The sequence below is a fragment of the Pteropus alecto genome, unplaced genomic scaffold (assembly GCF_000325575.1).
Source record: "Pteropus alecto unplaced genomic scaffold, ASM32557v1 scaffold98, whole genome shotgun sequence".
Lineage (NCBI taxonomy): Eukaryota > Metazoa > Chordata > Mammalia > Chiroptera > Pteropodidae > Pteropus > Pteropus alecto.
The window spans coordinates 1305486-1320333 of NW_006443570.1; the positions used below are offsets into that span (position 1 = coordinate 1305486).

A 14848-nucleotide genomic window follows, 5' to 3' on the forward strand; every position below is an offset into this window, starting at 1 on the left:
GACTCTGTCTTTAGCCGGGTGCCTCGCTTCCTCCCAGCACCATGCTTTACAACTGCTGCCTGCCCAATCTGAGCTGTCGCTCCAGCTGCCCCTCCCGGCCCTGCGTGGCCACCAGCTGCCAAAACATCCCCCTGCCCGGGGCCTGCAACATCCCTGCCAACGTGGGCAACTGTGGTTGGTTCTGCGAGGGCTCCTTCAATGGCAGCGAGAAGGAGACCATGCAGTTCCTGAACGACCGCCTGGCCAGCTACCTGGAGAAGGTGCGCCAGCTGGAGCGGGAGAATGCGGAGCTGGAGAGCCGCATCCAGGAGCGGTGCCAGCAGCAGGAGCCCCTGATGTGCTCCAGCTACCAGTCCTACTTCCGGACCATCGAGGAGCTCCAGCAGAAGGTGAGGGGTGGGCACCACACTGCCACCAGCAGGAAGTTACAGAAAGGGAATCAGATATGATTCAGAAACAAGACAACTTTGGGGTGATCGAAATGCAGGGGTTGAGTCTGGCTTTTCCATGTTGTTTCCTTGAGGGCTCATCTTATCCTAGGCCCAGGACTGTTAAGTGTGAACATTTGCATAGCGTTAATATATGTGGAGGTAGCAGCACTTTGCATAAATAAGCTGTAATTAAAAGCTGCCTCCGAATGCTTCTGTGTATTTGACAGGCTTCAGAATTATTACCCTGAGGTGAGAGAAAAGACTGAGCCCCAGAAGGGAGCTGAGGAAGCGGGACCTTTTGTAAAGATTGGACCATTTTCTCTCTTCCTCACTTGGACTTTTTTGATTACTGTGACCTCTTGTTGCCATCCTCCTGTGGGTATAATCATCCCGACATCGTTACCCTGACCTAGATGCCTCTGGGCTTCCCCTGGTGCGCATTGTCCAGCGAGGGCATAAGATAGTTGGCTAAAACCAGAAGCAATGGAAACCACCTACTGGGACACGGTGTCAAAGCAACCGGGATGGCCAGGAGGGCGTGGCTGCTTCCCTGACCCAGCCCCACCACAACGGCAAGGTTGCCGAGGTTACGTAGCGATCGTATCTTATAACCACACCAGACATATAGTAAGTTTTTAAGAGTAAATGCTGTTCATCAGTTTCTCAGTATTGCTTATTAGGAAAGAAAAAAAATGATTATTTATCTACTGATATTTTGCCTGCCTAGTTTAGTGCTTTTCTTTTAATTTTTCTCAAATGTTTATTGGGCTCATAGAAAGTATTTAATAATCTTATATAAGATCCACTGTGATTTTTTTTTTCATTTTTTTTTTCCATATAAGTGAACTATAGGGATTGCTATTGACTGAAAATAACCAAGCTCATTCTAGAATGTTTTGGGTCTCCCAGATCCTGTGTAGCAAGTCTGAGAATTCCAGGCTGGTGGTACAGATTGACAACGCCAAGGTGGCCGCGGATGACTTCAGGACCAAGTGAGTGGGCAAATGGGGTTTTGCCTTCTTCCTGTTCTCTCCTTCCCTTTGTTCTGTCTTCAACGCTGACACACATCAACAAAGCTTTTCCCTAGATGTTTTCCCTAAGATCCACAGAGCCACTGCTCACCAGAGCTCAGAGATCCCGTCACTAGATTCAGGTTCTTCTTGGTAAAATGACATCCCACACTCTAGAGCAGGAGTCTGGTCCCCTGATGCTCTACTATGCACAGAATTTAATCAGGAGAATATGAAAAGTGTAGCTCACAGTTTATGGGCTTTTATCCTCTTAAGTCCACTGGTTCTTTATTTATTAAAAATCATTACCAGTGCATTTTCCTGTAGAAGCTACTGATCAGTGTTGAAAACCTAAATGGAGACAGCTGGAAAAGCCACAAGCCCCAAATGCCAGTTGTCCGAGAAACCAAACCAGAGTCAAGGCCAGGCCTGTCCCTTATGCTCCCGTATGTGTCACAGGTACGAGACGGAGCTGGGCTTGCGGCAGCTGGTGGAGTCGGACATAAACAGCCTGCGCAGGATCCTGGACGAGCTGACGCTGTGCAAGTCCGACCTGGAGGCCCAGGTGGAGTCCCTGAAGGAGGAGCTGCTCTGCCTCAAGCAGAACCACGAGCAGGTAAAGTTCCCAAAGGACTGAACTTGCCAAGGCCTGTGTCCAACCCCATGGGGTGCGGGAGAGGCTCAGCTAGCCGTGGAATGTGTTCTTCAGACAAGGGATTTGTCAGAGAATGAGTCATCTAAAACCCCTGATAGGAGATCAGGATTCTTCTGTCAGAGGCAGGAATGAGAGTGAAGGATATTGGCAAGCCCGGTAATGAGGAAAGGTCAACCACCAGGCAGCTTCTTCTGCTCCCAGGTCAGAGCAGATGGGGCCACAGAGGTCTTTTATCCAAATTCTCTGTTTGCAACTGGAGAGCCAGGAAGAGGCCCCCCGACACACAGCAGAGAGGGCTGAGCTGGAAACAAACCCCTCTCCTCTTTCTCATCCAGCGTGCTCTGCTATTCAGAGTTGCCTAAAGAAAACACTGGAAAAAATGTTCACTGACATTGCTTAGTCAGTTGCGCAATAAACAAGACAGATATTTTGTGCAAACCTTACATCCTAGAACAATGTAAATGGTGATAATTAATTTTAATCAAGTGCATATTGTGTGTCAGAACTCTACAGGTAGCTATCATTTTATAGATGAAGAAACCGAGGCTTCTAGAAGCTTCTAGAAGCCCTATAGTAAGTGGTAGAAATGAGACCCAATTCAAATCTATCTGACCTCTACCTAAGCCCAAGCACCATGCCACACCAGCTCTGTGAGATCAGCAGTGAAATGAACAGATACTTATTTTCTTCAGAAAACTATATCCTGGTAGAATCAACAAAGCACCACTTAATTCTATTCTATCCTAGGATGGCAGATTTTGAAGTGAGCATTCTTTAATTCCTCTTTAGCCAGACTCTATCCTTTTTTATTATGATTCAGAATAAAACATAAGGGGTTAGGTGGTATACACACAGAAACACTGACCTTGGTGTTTGAGGCCCACAGTATAAATCATGGGTCTATTATATCTCACTTCTCAGAGGAGTGATACGCTGAATACGAGGGCAGAAAGAGGTCATGGACTTGAAAGCACTTGGTCAAGTGGAACACGCAGATTAGTCATGTATATAGAACCCGGTTAATGAGACAATCAGAGGGAACAGAGCCATTGAAAGCTTAAGAATGATCACAAGCTGAATTGCATTCTTAGAGAAGAGCATCCGGATCCTTTGTGTTATTTTAAATTTTAAACCTTTAAAATTCAATAAATACTGTGAAGATAATTTAAATTTTCCATCAGGAAGTCAACACCCTGCGCTGCCAGATTGGAGACCGCCTCAACGTGGAGGTGGACGCTGCCCCCACCGTGGACCTGAACCGCGTGCTCAATGAGACCAGGTGTCAGTACGAGGCCCTGGTGGAGACCAACCGCAGGGACGTGGAGGAATGGTACACCACCCAGGTGGGCGTCTCAGCGCATGGCCACTCGGGACCCTTGGGGCCCTCAAGGCAGAGTCTGACCTGTCTCTCCCCTTTGCTGTTTCAGACCCAGGGGCTGAACAAGCAGGTGGTATCCAGTTCGGAGCAGCTGCAGACCTGCCAGGCAGAGATCATCGAGCTGAGACGCACGGTCAACGCCCTGGAGATCGAGCTGCAGGCCCAGCACAACCTGGTGGGTATCGTCTAGACCTCGGGGTGAGAAGTGTGAGGTCGGGACATCAGAGCCACTGGGATGCCCTTTGGGCCATGTTCTCCTTAACTCTGAAGCTCTGACTTCCATGGAGCCCTATGGAGAACCCCACTAAAGGAGCAGCTCTGTGACTTCCTCGATCTTCCCCACACAGAGGGACTCTCTGGAGAACACGCTGACGGAGACGGAGGCCCGCTACAGCTCCCAGCTGTCCCAGGTGCAGTGCATGATCACCAACGTGGAGTCCCAGCTGGCTGAGATCAGGAGTGACCTTGAGCGGCAGAACCAGGAGTACCAGGTGCTGCTGGACGTCCGGGCCCGGCTGGAGTGTGAGATCAACACGTACCGGGGCCTGCTGGAGAGTGAGGACTGCAAGTGAGTAGGAAGCTAGTGTGTTTTCCTTGGGGGCGTATAAGGTTGCTGTGGGGAAGGAAAGTCTTTCTGATGGAAATAAATTTATAATACTAAGCTTTTGGTTGGCAGCAAAAGAAGAAAGATATAAACGAAGAGCATTTAGTGTCTTCCTATTCCTTCAGCTCATCTTACCCTGACTTATCCCAATGTTTTTCTGTCTCCAGGCTCCCCTGCAACCCATGTGCCACAACCAATGCATGTGACAAGCCCATTGGGCCCTGCGTCTCCAATCCTTGTGCCCCACGTACCCGGTGTGGGCCTTGCAACACCTTTGTGTGCTAGAAGCCCCGGTGCTGGGAGCAGGAGGAGAGCTCCAAAGTCACATTTTAACTCTACTTCATGCAGACATCTTTAACAGTGACCACTCTGGACAAAGGAAGAAACCTTTACCAGCACCAGCTACCAGAAATCACCTCTAGCCTTCCGCCGAATTCCCTGGCTTGGACCTTTAGCACAAGAGATGGTAACATCTGTTTACCGGCTCAGTCTGTCTTCTGAGTCACAGAGAGAAATCTACAGCAGGATATAATAAGATCCATTACCACAAAGACACATTTGCATAATACGTTATACTTTAACAAGTACTTATTTAGATGTGATTTAAAAATAATTACATCAAATGTGATTCACTGATGGGCATATGCTATGAAGCTAAAGGTAACTGGATGAAATCTTCCTTGTCACTCTTCTGGTCTTTCTAGATGCAATAAGAGATCCCTTGTTAACCTCCTAATAAACTCTGATTTTGGCACAAACGTGAGAATTGTCCTTTTCATTCATTAGTTCCAAAACTGGGTGTCTCATATAAATAAAAAGTAACCGGCGAAGGGGGCATTCAATCCAATTGAAGATCTGTGCCTTCTCTTAAAGGAAAAGTCTCCAGCGCACATCACTCACCTATTGATGTAGATTTTACGTTTGGGAAGAAGGTGGTGGGGAAAAAATGGCAACCCCACATGAGAGCCTCTGCAAACATTTTCTGTCAAGCTCTTCAGTGGGATATGTGAGAGGACCACAGAAATAGACAGTGAATCTTAAGAGAAAGGCTGTGCCTCTTGGCAACATGAAAATATTATAACCTAGAAGGAACTGGGAAACATATACTCAGCCAATGGTTATCTTCCTCCAAACCAATCTCTACATATTGGTGAGTTTTTTTTTTTTAATAGCTATCAATATTCGTGACCATTTTGGTGCCTAAAAATTTCATAATTATTAAAATATGCAGAAATAGACTGTACACAGATCTAGACTTTCAAGTCAGTATCTTACAATCATTAAACCAAAATGTTAAAAAAAAAAGACTCCTTTCACTCACATTCCTCTCACCAAAATATTATTAATGGTGATATTTTCTTTCATATAATTGAATCATGATATTTTGGGAGGACAAATTTTTATACCCACTTAATCATAGAAATAAATATAATTTTAGAAGTTTTTCTCATAGATTATTCATTTAAAATTATTTATTAGTCACATACAGTGTATATTTTACAATATGCATATTTTATAATTGCAGTATATGGACATATTATAAAATGCACAAAAATAAGTAAATATATTGCGGCCCTCTACTTCCATAACCCATTGCTCTCTGTATAAATCGGGATATGACATTTCAACCTGATATAAAGTTGTGCATGGAAATTCTTTGGAACATCTCATGTATGATTAAAGAATCGAAAGCAAGACAGTTTTGTTTTGGTTACAAAGATCCTTTTCACAATGAGGGAAGAGAATGAGATTTATACACATACAATTTTTTGACATGCAAGTTCACCTACGATATCCACATTGTGTGAAATTGTGTGTCTGAAGCACGAAGTGGATGCCATCGTCCCGTCTCTCAAGGTTGTTCAGGGCTGTCAGAACAAAGCAAACGCCTGAAGGTCACTTCCCTGGAACCCCAGATTCACAGAGATCCTCTGCTCTGCCCCCTGTGCCTCATTCCTCTCTCTAATTCTCTCATCTCCCTACAGTGTCGTCTGGGTCATGGGCAAATGTTCTGTCCCCGGTATGTGTGCCATTGGTGAGTTAGAGAAAGGCTCCCTTTTGGGATGGACATAGCCCACAGATGCCTAGTTTGGCAAGCAGCACATAAGCTGGTTCTCAGCTTCTATGCAACTCCCCAGCTGGGTGCTTTTGTGCCTGGCACAACTCTTAAAACTACATATGGCAGCCTTGAGACAACCATGTAGCCTGCTCAAAATCTGGCCCTTGGGCTCCATCCAGGCCATTGTCTTTGCTGTATTGACTCTCAAGTCCTAGTTTAAATAACTTTGAAGATTATTTTACATTTCTGAACTGATCTTTATGGTGCTTTTTGTGGTAGACACATAGGAGGCACATAATAGGTGCTCGACAAATAATTAATAATCTCCCTGCCTGAAATTAATAACCCATTTAGGGCAGATGAAGAAATGAATCACAGAGAGGTTGCTGGAATAATGTCACACAGCACAAAATGCTTTTGCTCATTAGAGGAGATGCACTTGGATGCACGATTGTCTTTCTCTAATGAGAAGGGAGTAATTCCCCCTCCTCTTAACATTGGCACTGTTTTCTTTGAAGGCAGTATGTCATCCCTACCTTAACAACCATGACACTCACAGGATTAGACACGAAACTTCGCTGTAAAAGAATTTTGGTGACAAGAACGGGGTATGGAGTGGAACTTTCGAATGAAGCGCAATATAAAACAGAAAGTAAATCAAGAACTAAAGTAGTTTGACTATACAAAGGTTGAATTCTTGCCAAGAGTTTTTTCAGTTCTTAAGAGGCACTTAAGCGTAGACCCAGAATGTTGCTTTTTATGCCTATGTCACAGTGCTGCCCAGTGACCTGGCCCTCGTTGCCAGACATAAAGCTGATCAAAAATGACAAAGTAAGACATACATTCTAGACAGTTTGAGATTTTAACTGAGAAAGTCAGGATGTGTCTAAAAAAATTTTTGTCCCTCTCTAGTTAAATTGTGACTGATAACAAATGAAGACCTGGTAAAAAAAGTAAACCTCTTGGTTGAAACAAGTTCTTTCAAACTCACATAAACTGCATACCCAATTAAATAAGTTGAATCTCTCTCTCTCCATCCAATATATATATGCGTGCGTGCGCACACACACACACACACACACACGCAAACACACATATATAAATGTGTGTGTATGTATCCTATTGGTTCTATTTCTCTGGAGAATCCTGACTAACACATGGAGGGAGAGTGCCAAGATGGCAGGTAATGGAGTTTGTGGGGCCATGTATGTTCCAAACATAACATAAAGTACAGGCCTATAGGAAACTGGGGAATGGAGATGAGTGTGCATTCAATATGGACCATCTTTTATGGTTCTCACACTTCATTGGCTTCAATGAACCTGGAACTATTGAATTAAATTTGCCTTCGGGGTCACTTGAGAGGGCTTCTCTCCACTCTCCTCTCTCCTTCAACTTCCTATAAATAATTCTAATAGTTTTTTTATTTATGGGGCAGGGGAGGGATAGTTCATAAAAGGAAAAGCAGCTTCCAACTGGTTTTCCTGGGCTGCTTTGAACCCAGACACAGGGCTATGAGAAAGCCCATGTGGCCTTTCTCTGGGGCCTCACATAGAGCGAACATGTAATGTATGGTTCCAATATGGGTTGTTAGCAAACCTAAGGAAATGGCTGATTCCAGATACCTATCGTTTTTTGTTGTTGGGCAGAAAGAAGAGGGAAGAGGCAGAGGATAATGACTATAGGCCATTAGCATCCCACCAGTTAGAGAAAGGGTTACCTGGGAGAAGAGACTGTATGAAAAGAGGACTGTGCAACAATTTCTCTTATCCCCACGCTCTTCTTATAAGGGCTAGCCCTGCCATTGACGTAGACTCTCCGCTCTAACCTGCAGAGGAAGAGACACTATGTGACCTCTGAGGATAGTTCATAAAAGGAAAAGCAGCTTCCAACTGGTTTTCCTGGGCTGCTTTGAACCCAGACACAGGGCTATGAGAAAGCCCATGTGGCCTTTCTCTGGGGCCTCTGGTTCGTCTCTACCTTGGGAACGAAATGAAACTATCAGACAGCTACCTCTCAACTTCTCAGCATCCACAATGTCCCAAGGGGGTCTAAACAGGGCCGACTTTCTTTTGTCAGCTGTATTTCCAAAGGCCACACCTACAGGTACTTCCAGCTTGTCCTTTATTCCTTTAAAGATAGCAACATACTTTATTATAATCTGTGTTTGATCATTTTAGTTTCTGGAGTCTTTGTGGTCTGTTTATGCTGTTGTTTCTACAGGCTCTCACTCATGGTGCCTTGCTTCCTTGTGTACTTGGTCGTGAATGACTGTGAGTTGTTCATGGTTTCAGCTAGGGTAGGCAAAGTGACAGTTACAGCAGGAACGACCAACTCTCAAATTTCCCAAATCTTATTTCTTGCTTATGCTCTAAGTCTAACATAAACCCCAAATTTCCCAAATCTTATCACAAGAGGTTATTTCTTGCTTATGCTCTAAGTCTAACATAAACCATTAGGAGGCACCAATCATCATACTTAATCAAAAACCCAGGTTGACAGTAAATATAACTCTAGATATACTTCTACAGATCTGCTTGGGAGGGTGAAGAAAAAGTGGCAAATTCTGCACTGACTCATGATGCTTCAATCTGGGAGTGATGTGTGACACACATCACTTCCGTTCACACGTTATTAGCCAAAGCAAGTAACTAGGTTGTGCCTAACTTCGAAGAAGGTAGAGAAGTGCACTCATGCCATCTTTCCGAAAGACAGGGAGACAGGAATATTTGGTGAATAGCACTAATGATTACCACCTTCACCATCCTTGGAATATTATATGTGGGACTTTGTCGAGGCCGCTTCAAATTCATGGCCTGAAGTTTTTGGAATCACCTAGATAATGTGCAAGACCAGTGCCCTGGTTATAGAGATTCTGTCTGGGTCACCATTTCACCAAGAGTGTAGCCCTTTGGGGTCCCAGCTTTACAGAGGGGTGGATCTCTTAGAAGAGTCTTTACCTTGGGTGGGTCCTGGACTTTGTTTTCTGTTTCTATCTCACTGAGAGGTCACGAAAACTACAACTTAAGTTTGCCAAATTCGGCAAATGCCCTTGAGGGAGAAGCAGTTTCAGTGCTCAGTTCACCTCTGTGAGTACCCACCTCTTATCAGTTCTTTGATAATTTCTTGACAATTTGTACTATCTTGTCGGCTCTCTGATGCTTTTAAGAAGACTCAAATTAAAAAAAAAAAAGAAAGAAAGAAAACCAGCATATTTAGTTGTTTTTATGACGCGGGTTAATCCAAACAACCTAGCACGCCATACCATCTGACAGCACCCCTGGAGCTGTACTGTCCAATATAGAAGCAATTGGCCACATGCAGCTATTTTGATATAAATGTATTAAGATTAAGCAAAAATAAAAATTCCGTTTCTCCATCACATTAGCTACATTTCAGTACTGCTTCCAGACCCGGCTGAGTGCAGCAGTGATTGATAACAATGAAAGACAAGCGGGGAACAATGGCAGAGACTCCATTCTCTTCTAGTTGATATTTTTGACCGTATTGCTATGTGGGGCGGGGGTGGGGGGGCGTGGTTCATCTCACACTCACATATGATTTTATTTATTCACTTATTTAACAAATATTTATTGAGTGCCCACTATACAGTAGCCGCTGGCTGTAAATTGGTGAATAAAACAGCTATGGTCATGTGGTTGTGAAACTTACAATCACTCGAAGGTATTTTTACTCTAAGACTTATCTTAAGACAATGAGGCAAGTTTCCGTGGTTCCCTCAAGAAAGCCTGACATAGAGGAAGGAGGATGAGCTTCAGAAGCAGACAGATGTGGGTTCAAATCCAAGCTCTGCATCTTCTAGTTGAACTAGAACCTGAGTTTCCTTATGTGTAAAATAAAGATAATAATACTTATTGTATATAGTTATCTTGGACACTAACCAAGAAAATACTTATAAAGTGCTCTGGGCAGTACCTTTCACAATTGGAGGGGCTGATAATGTGCCCCCTTTGACAAGAGATGGTTGATTGGACACATGATTTAAATCTGAGCCATGTAATACAATAAGCTTCTCATTTGTTGAGTTGCTTCCAGTGAGGGCAGAATCCTGGCTTCTTTTGTGATTGTCTCTAAAAGAAACACCAGAAGCTGCACATGTAATGTCACTTGATTAACACTAGAGGCCGCCAGAATAGATGCCATGCTTTGTTTTTTTAAATTTTTTATTTTTTTGTTTTTTTTTATTCCTAGGTTTTTAATGACTCCTGTCATACCTCCCCATCTTGTTCTTTCTTGAACACTAAATATTCCTTTAATATGCACTCAAGTCCTCCAGTTAGAAAAACCAAGACTTTTTTGTAAAGCAGTATCTGCCACACCTCAAAATAAATTCCTGACGAATAACAGCATTAAGTGGAAAAAAATGCAACTATAAAAACCAAACTAAAATAAAGTTAATAGTTGTCTCATTTGGGGATGGTAAAGTAGTTTCAAAGTATAAAAGCAATGGGAAAAAAGGTAGCTTTTCCTATTTAAAAATTATATGCATAAGAAATGATATCTTGGGATAAAATGTGCAACACATATGACAGAAATGAAAGTTAATATGTTTAGCATAAAATAAACTGTTATGAATAAATTATGAAAGATGAAAAAGTGGCATGATCAGATAATTCCCAAAAGGAGAAATAAAAGTGGTTCATAAATGTACTAATAATGAAATAAGTACAAATAAGTACGACAATGAAATTTCACAGGGATGCTTTACATCAATTTGAAAACATAAATTCTCAGATTTTCATGATATTTAATAATCAACATATTCATGAGCATTTTCTCAGGTTAAGCACAATATTCAGTATATAATATGATTTTGATTTTGTAAAGCTATGTGTCAGGATGAAACTTTGAAATACTCACTAGTCTTATCATTCTTCTGCAATTTCTTTTCACCGCTGCTTTTTCCTTATTGCTTGGGCATCAGTGGGGCTCTTTCTATATCCCCTGCCCCCAGGGTAGGGTTATTACTGTAGAAATGCAGAGAGAATGACTCAAGTCAATGCTTAGCTTAAACAATTCAAAATAGACTTGATGTGGTGGAGGAAAGTGGCAGAGAAGACCTTGGGCCTCCTGGATGGGGTGATGGAAGGAAGCAGGATTTGTGGAGAGCAGAGAGAACTCAGATATCTCATCTGGTGCCATCAAAGGGAGGATGGTGGCCAGGAATAAGAGAGGACCATGTACAGTGCAGTGGATGCCCACCATGAACCAGTGTCTATTCTCTTTAATGCTATGATACTATCCAAGCACCTCTAAACTTATACCATCTCCAGATGAAAGATGGGAGGGAGAAATCTTGAATGACTTCTGAGTTTATACAGAACTGACTTTTCTTCCTCTGTAAACTGGAATGAAGGTTTGAAATAGGTTTAAGCACACTTAGAGGAAAATAGTTATAAATTTTTAACATATCTTGGAACATGGATTTAGAAATTTGTATCTAATATATCTGTAAATATATTTACATTCATATCGATATTTATATGGAAATCTTTAGAAAAAACACTAAAAGGGAAACTAGAAAATTAGGAGCAAATATCATTGTTATGGGGTTATGGATGATTTTTATATTCTTGATTTAATTTGTTGTATTTTTCCAAAGTTCCACAATAAACAGGTATGAAATTTATAATGCAAACATCATCATCATCATCATTATTATTATAATACAATGTTAAAGTCTGATGACAACCTAAGAAAAGTATTTTAAACTCATGATGTAGACAAAGCTTTATTTTCTATTTCACAAAAGATTCTTATCTATCAAAGTTAAACACCAAAAATCCAATAGAAAAATGGACAATGGAAATAATAATTCACAGAGAAGGGAACATAAATAGCATTTAAGCATATGGAATATTGTTCAATTTTATACACAATAATAGAAATGCAAATTAAAACTGTTCCAAGATCCTATCTTCCTCCTATCAGATTGGCAAAGTCACAAATGTTGGTAACACATGTGTTGGTAAAGTAGGAAGAAACAGGGACTCTCGCGCATGGCTGATGGGTGTGTAAATTGGCGCAACCTTTATGAAGGGTGACTTGGCAACATCTATCAAAATTACAAATGCAAAAACTCACCAATTCAGCAATTTCTCTTCCAAGAGTTTATGGGAGGGATATATAAAGGTATATGTAAGTATACAGTTATATAATAACAAATTGTAATAAGTTAAAGTTTATTATATCAAACTATTAAAACTATTAGAGATAAATGGCTTTCAACAGAGAATTGGTTTAATAAATTATTGGTACAATAGAATACTTTGAAAAATTTCTTTATGTACTAATATGGCATGAATTCTAAGATACCTTGTTAAGAGGCAACAAAGAATTAAGAACAGTATGTCTATCGTGCTACCATTTGTGTAATGAACAAAAATATACCTATATCTATACATCCATCTATTTTCTTGTAGATAAATAATAGCTAATGTTTATCAAACAATAGGTGGCCGATCACTGTTCTAAGTGCTGTGTATGCATATTTATTAATTCATCTAATCTTTACAGCAGCCCTATGAGATTGGTGCTATTATTACCATAATTTCTATTTTAAAGATGAGGAAATTCAGGTACCAGAGATTAACTAATACTGGGGACAGAGGAGAAGGCGGGTGAGAGGCAGAGAACTGGCTGGCGGGACACAGGATGAGGGAGGAGACTTTTCATTGCCTTCCTTTTGCAGCTTGATCATGCGGATGCATTACCTATTATTAAAAATGAATGAAAAGAATGTGTCTGTCATGAATGTTGCTCTATTATACTTACCCAGAGGTGTCCATCTGTGGACATGGAGTGGTGGAAGTAACACTGGACCAGGAAACAGAAATTCATGGTCCAGTCTCTCTCTGGGTTCTTTTATTACCTTCTGTATTAAAAAAAAAAAAAAAAAGTATTTAATATATCTGCTAGGTGGAAAATCAGAGGGGGGAAGGAGCAATTGGGGGATTGTTTTATAAACTATATAAATGTCTAACCAATGTATCGTATACTTGAAACTAATTAAAACAAACAAACAAACAAATTCTTTTAAACAGTGCTTGCAGGTAATGGTCAGGGCAGCATTAAATTATATCAGTGTTTCCTAACCTATTTGATAACCTGAGTCATCTGGGAAATTTTCAGATATATAGCTTCTCAAGCTCCCATGAGCACATATTCTGATTGAACAGGACTAGGGTGCAGGTTGGGGGTCTGTATTTTTCAAAAGCTCCCATTCTAAACAATTCCGACGTAAAAGCCGGTTTCGAAACTCTGGATCCCAAGATTCTTTGGGGTTACTCCCAGTCCTACAATTCCACATTCTGTGAAGTACTGAGCATCATATCAGATCCACGTAACCCAATCTTTCTCCCAGTTCCATTCCCCTCACCACCCAGTTCTCCGTCCTTCTAGCCCCATCCAAGAGGCTGCTTTGCCTCCAGGCCCATCTAAAAAGGAAAGGGAAACTGAAAAGGATGGACTATGTCCCTTGATCCAGACCTCTGCTCCCACTGCCACCTTCCATCCCCACCGCCCTCTCTGGGTGCTGCCCTCCAGAGGGCTGAGCTTGTAGGCTCCAAAGCTGCCATTATCATTCCAGGAGGATGACAAGGTACTAAAGCCCCAAATGGAGACAGGAAATGTGACCTATCTCGGAATTTTCACAGGGACCGAATCCTCTGTGGAGTCTTGTCTTCTTTCAAAGGCATTTTATTCCTCGATGATTCTCTGGATATTTTGTCTGCTTATCCCTCATTCTGCCAGGTGGTCTTTAAAAAAGTGTACAATATTCCCACTTTGATGCAGTGTTTTGGATGTTCAATGATCTCCCTCCCTCTCTCCTTCCCTCCTTCCTTTCCATGCTTCCTTCCTTTCTTTCTCGTCTCCATCTGCTCCTCCTCCTCCTCTATCAAGGAAAGGCCTGGGACGAGCATGTTGCACGTCTGACCACTGCTCTCCCAGCCCATTTACGGAGAGGGGTGGGTATTCAGTTCACCGCACAGTGGAGAGAAATGTGGTTCTCTGCCTCTTGAAGTTTTATGATGAGTCCCTCTCCACTTCACAGGGCAGTTATTACTCATGATTGATGCTCACCGACCAAGCCCAAACAAACATGTGGCACACTCCACATACCACACACACACAAATATTTGCCTTGCTCACATGGGCCGGGATGAGATGCCATTTCCACCGGAGAGGAGCCACATGACCAGACTTCCTACAGCAGCCTCCACCTTGGGCAGAAGGCATAGGGCATCCGGCCTTTATCATTCTGATTTTCCAGGACTAGCATCCATGACAAAAGGGGTCAGCTGCTCACTGGCCATCAGAGAAGACGTGGAAGAGGAGCCAGAGCCAGAAGCTGTGGAGGGCTTCTCCTTCTCTCCCACCTGGGCTAATGATGGTTGGCCATGTTTGGCCATGATGACAGGCCTTTCCGAAGATGTATTTTTACCCTCTGGACAAATAGCGTTGGGACGAGTGGGGCTTTTTTATGGGTTGAGGTACTCGGGGCCAGAAAATAAACAGGCAGCTAATGAGACGTTCTTATGGAACTGGCACAAATAATAACAAAGAAAGCACCTGTCCCTTGTGCCAACACCCTCCAGGGAGGATATATAAAAGCCGATGTCCAGCTGGTCACTGTCAGACTTGGGGAACTCCGGCCGTGCTCCTGATCTGCGACCTGACCAGCCGGGATC

The 14848-nt window shown here is 42.4% G+C and overlaps 1 protein-coding gene across 1 annotated transcript; it reads left to right on the top strand.

Moving 5' to 3' along the window:
* On the top strand, positions 1-4825 carry LOC102894109 (keratin, type I cuticular Ha3-I). The gene is made up of 7 exons (XM_006924647.2): positions 1-389; positions 1341-1423; positions 1901-2057; positions 3278-3439; positions 3524-3649; positions 3822-4042; positions 4246-4825. Exons 1-7 carry the CDS (start codon positions 42-44, stop codon positions 4361-4363), a joined length of 1215 nt encoding a protein of 404 aa, XP_006924709.1. The 5' UTR covers positions 1-41; the 3' UTR covers positions 4364-4825.
* The last annotated feature ends 10023 nt before the right edge of the window (positions 4826-14848 follow it).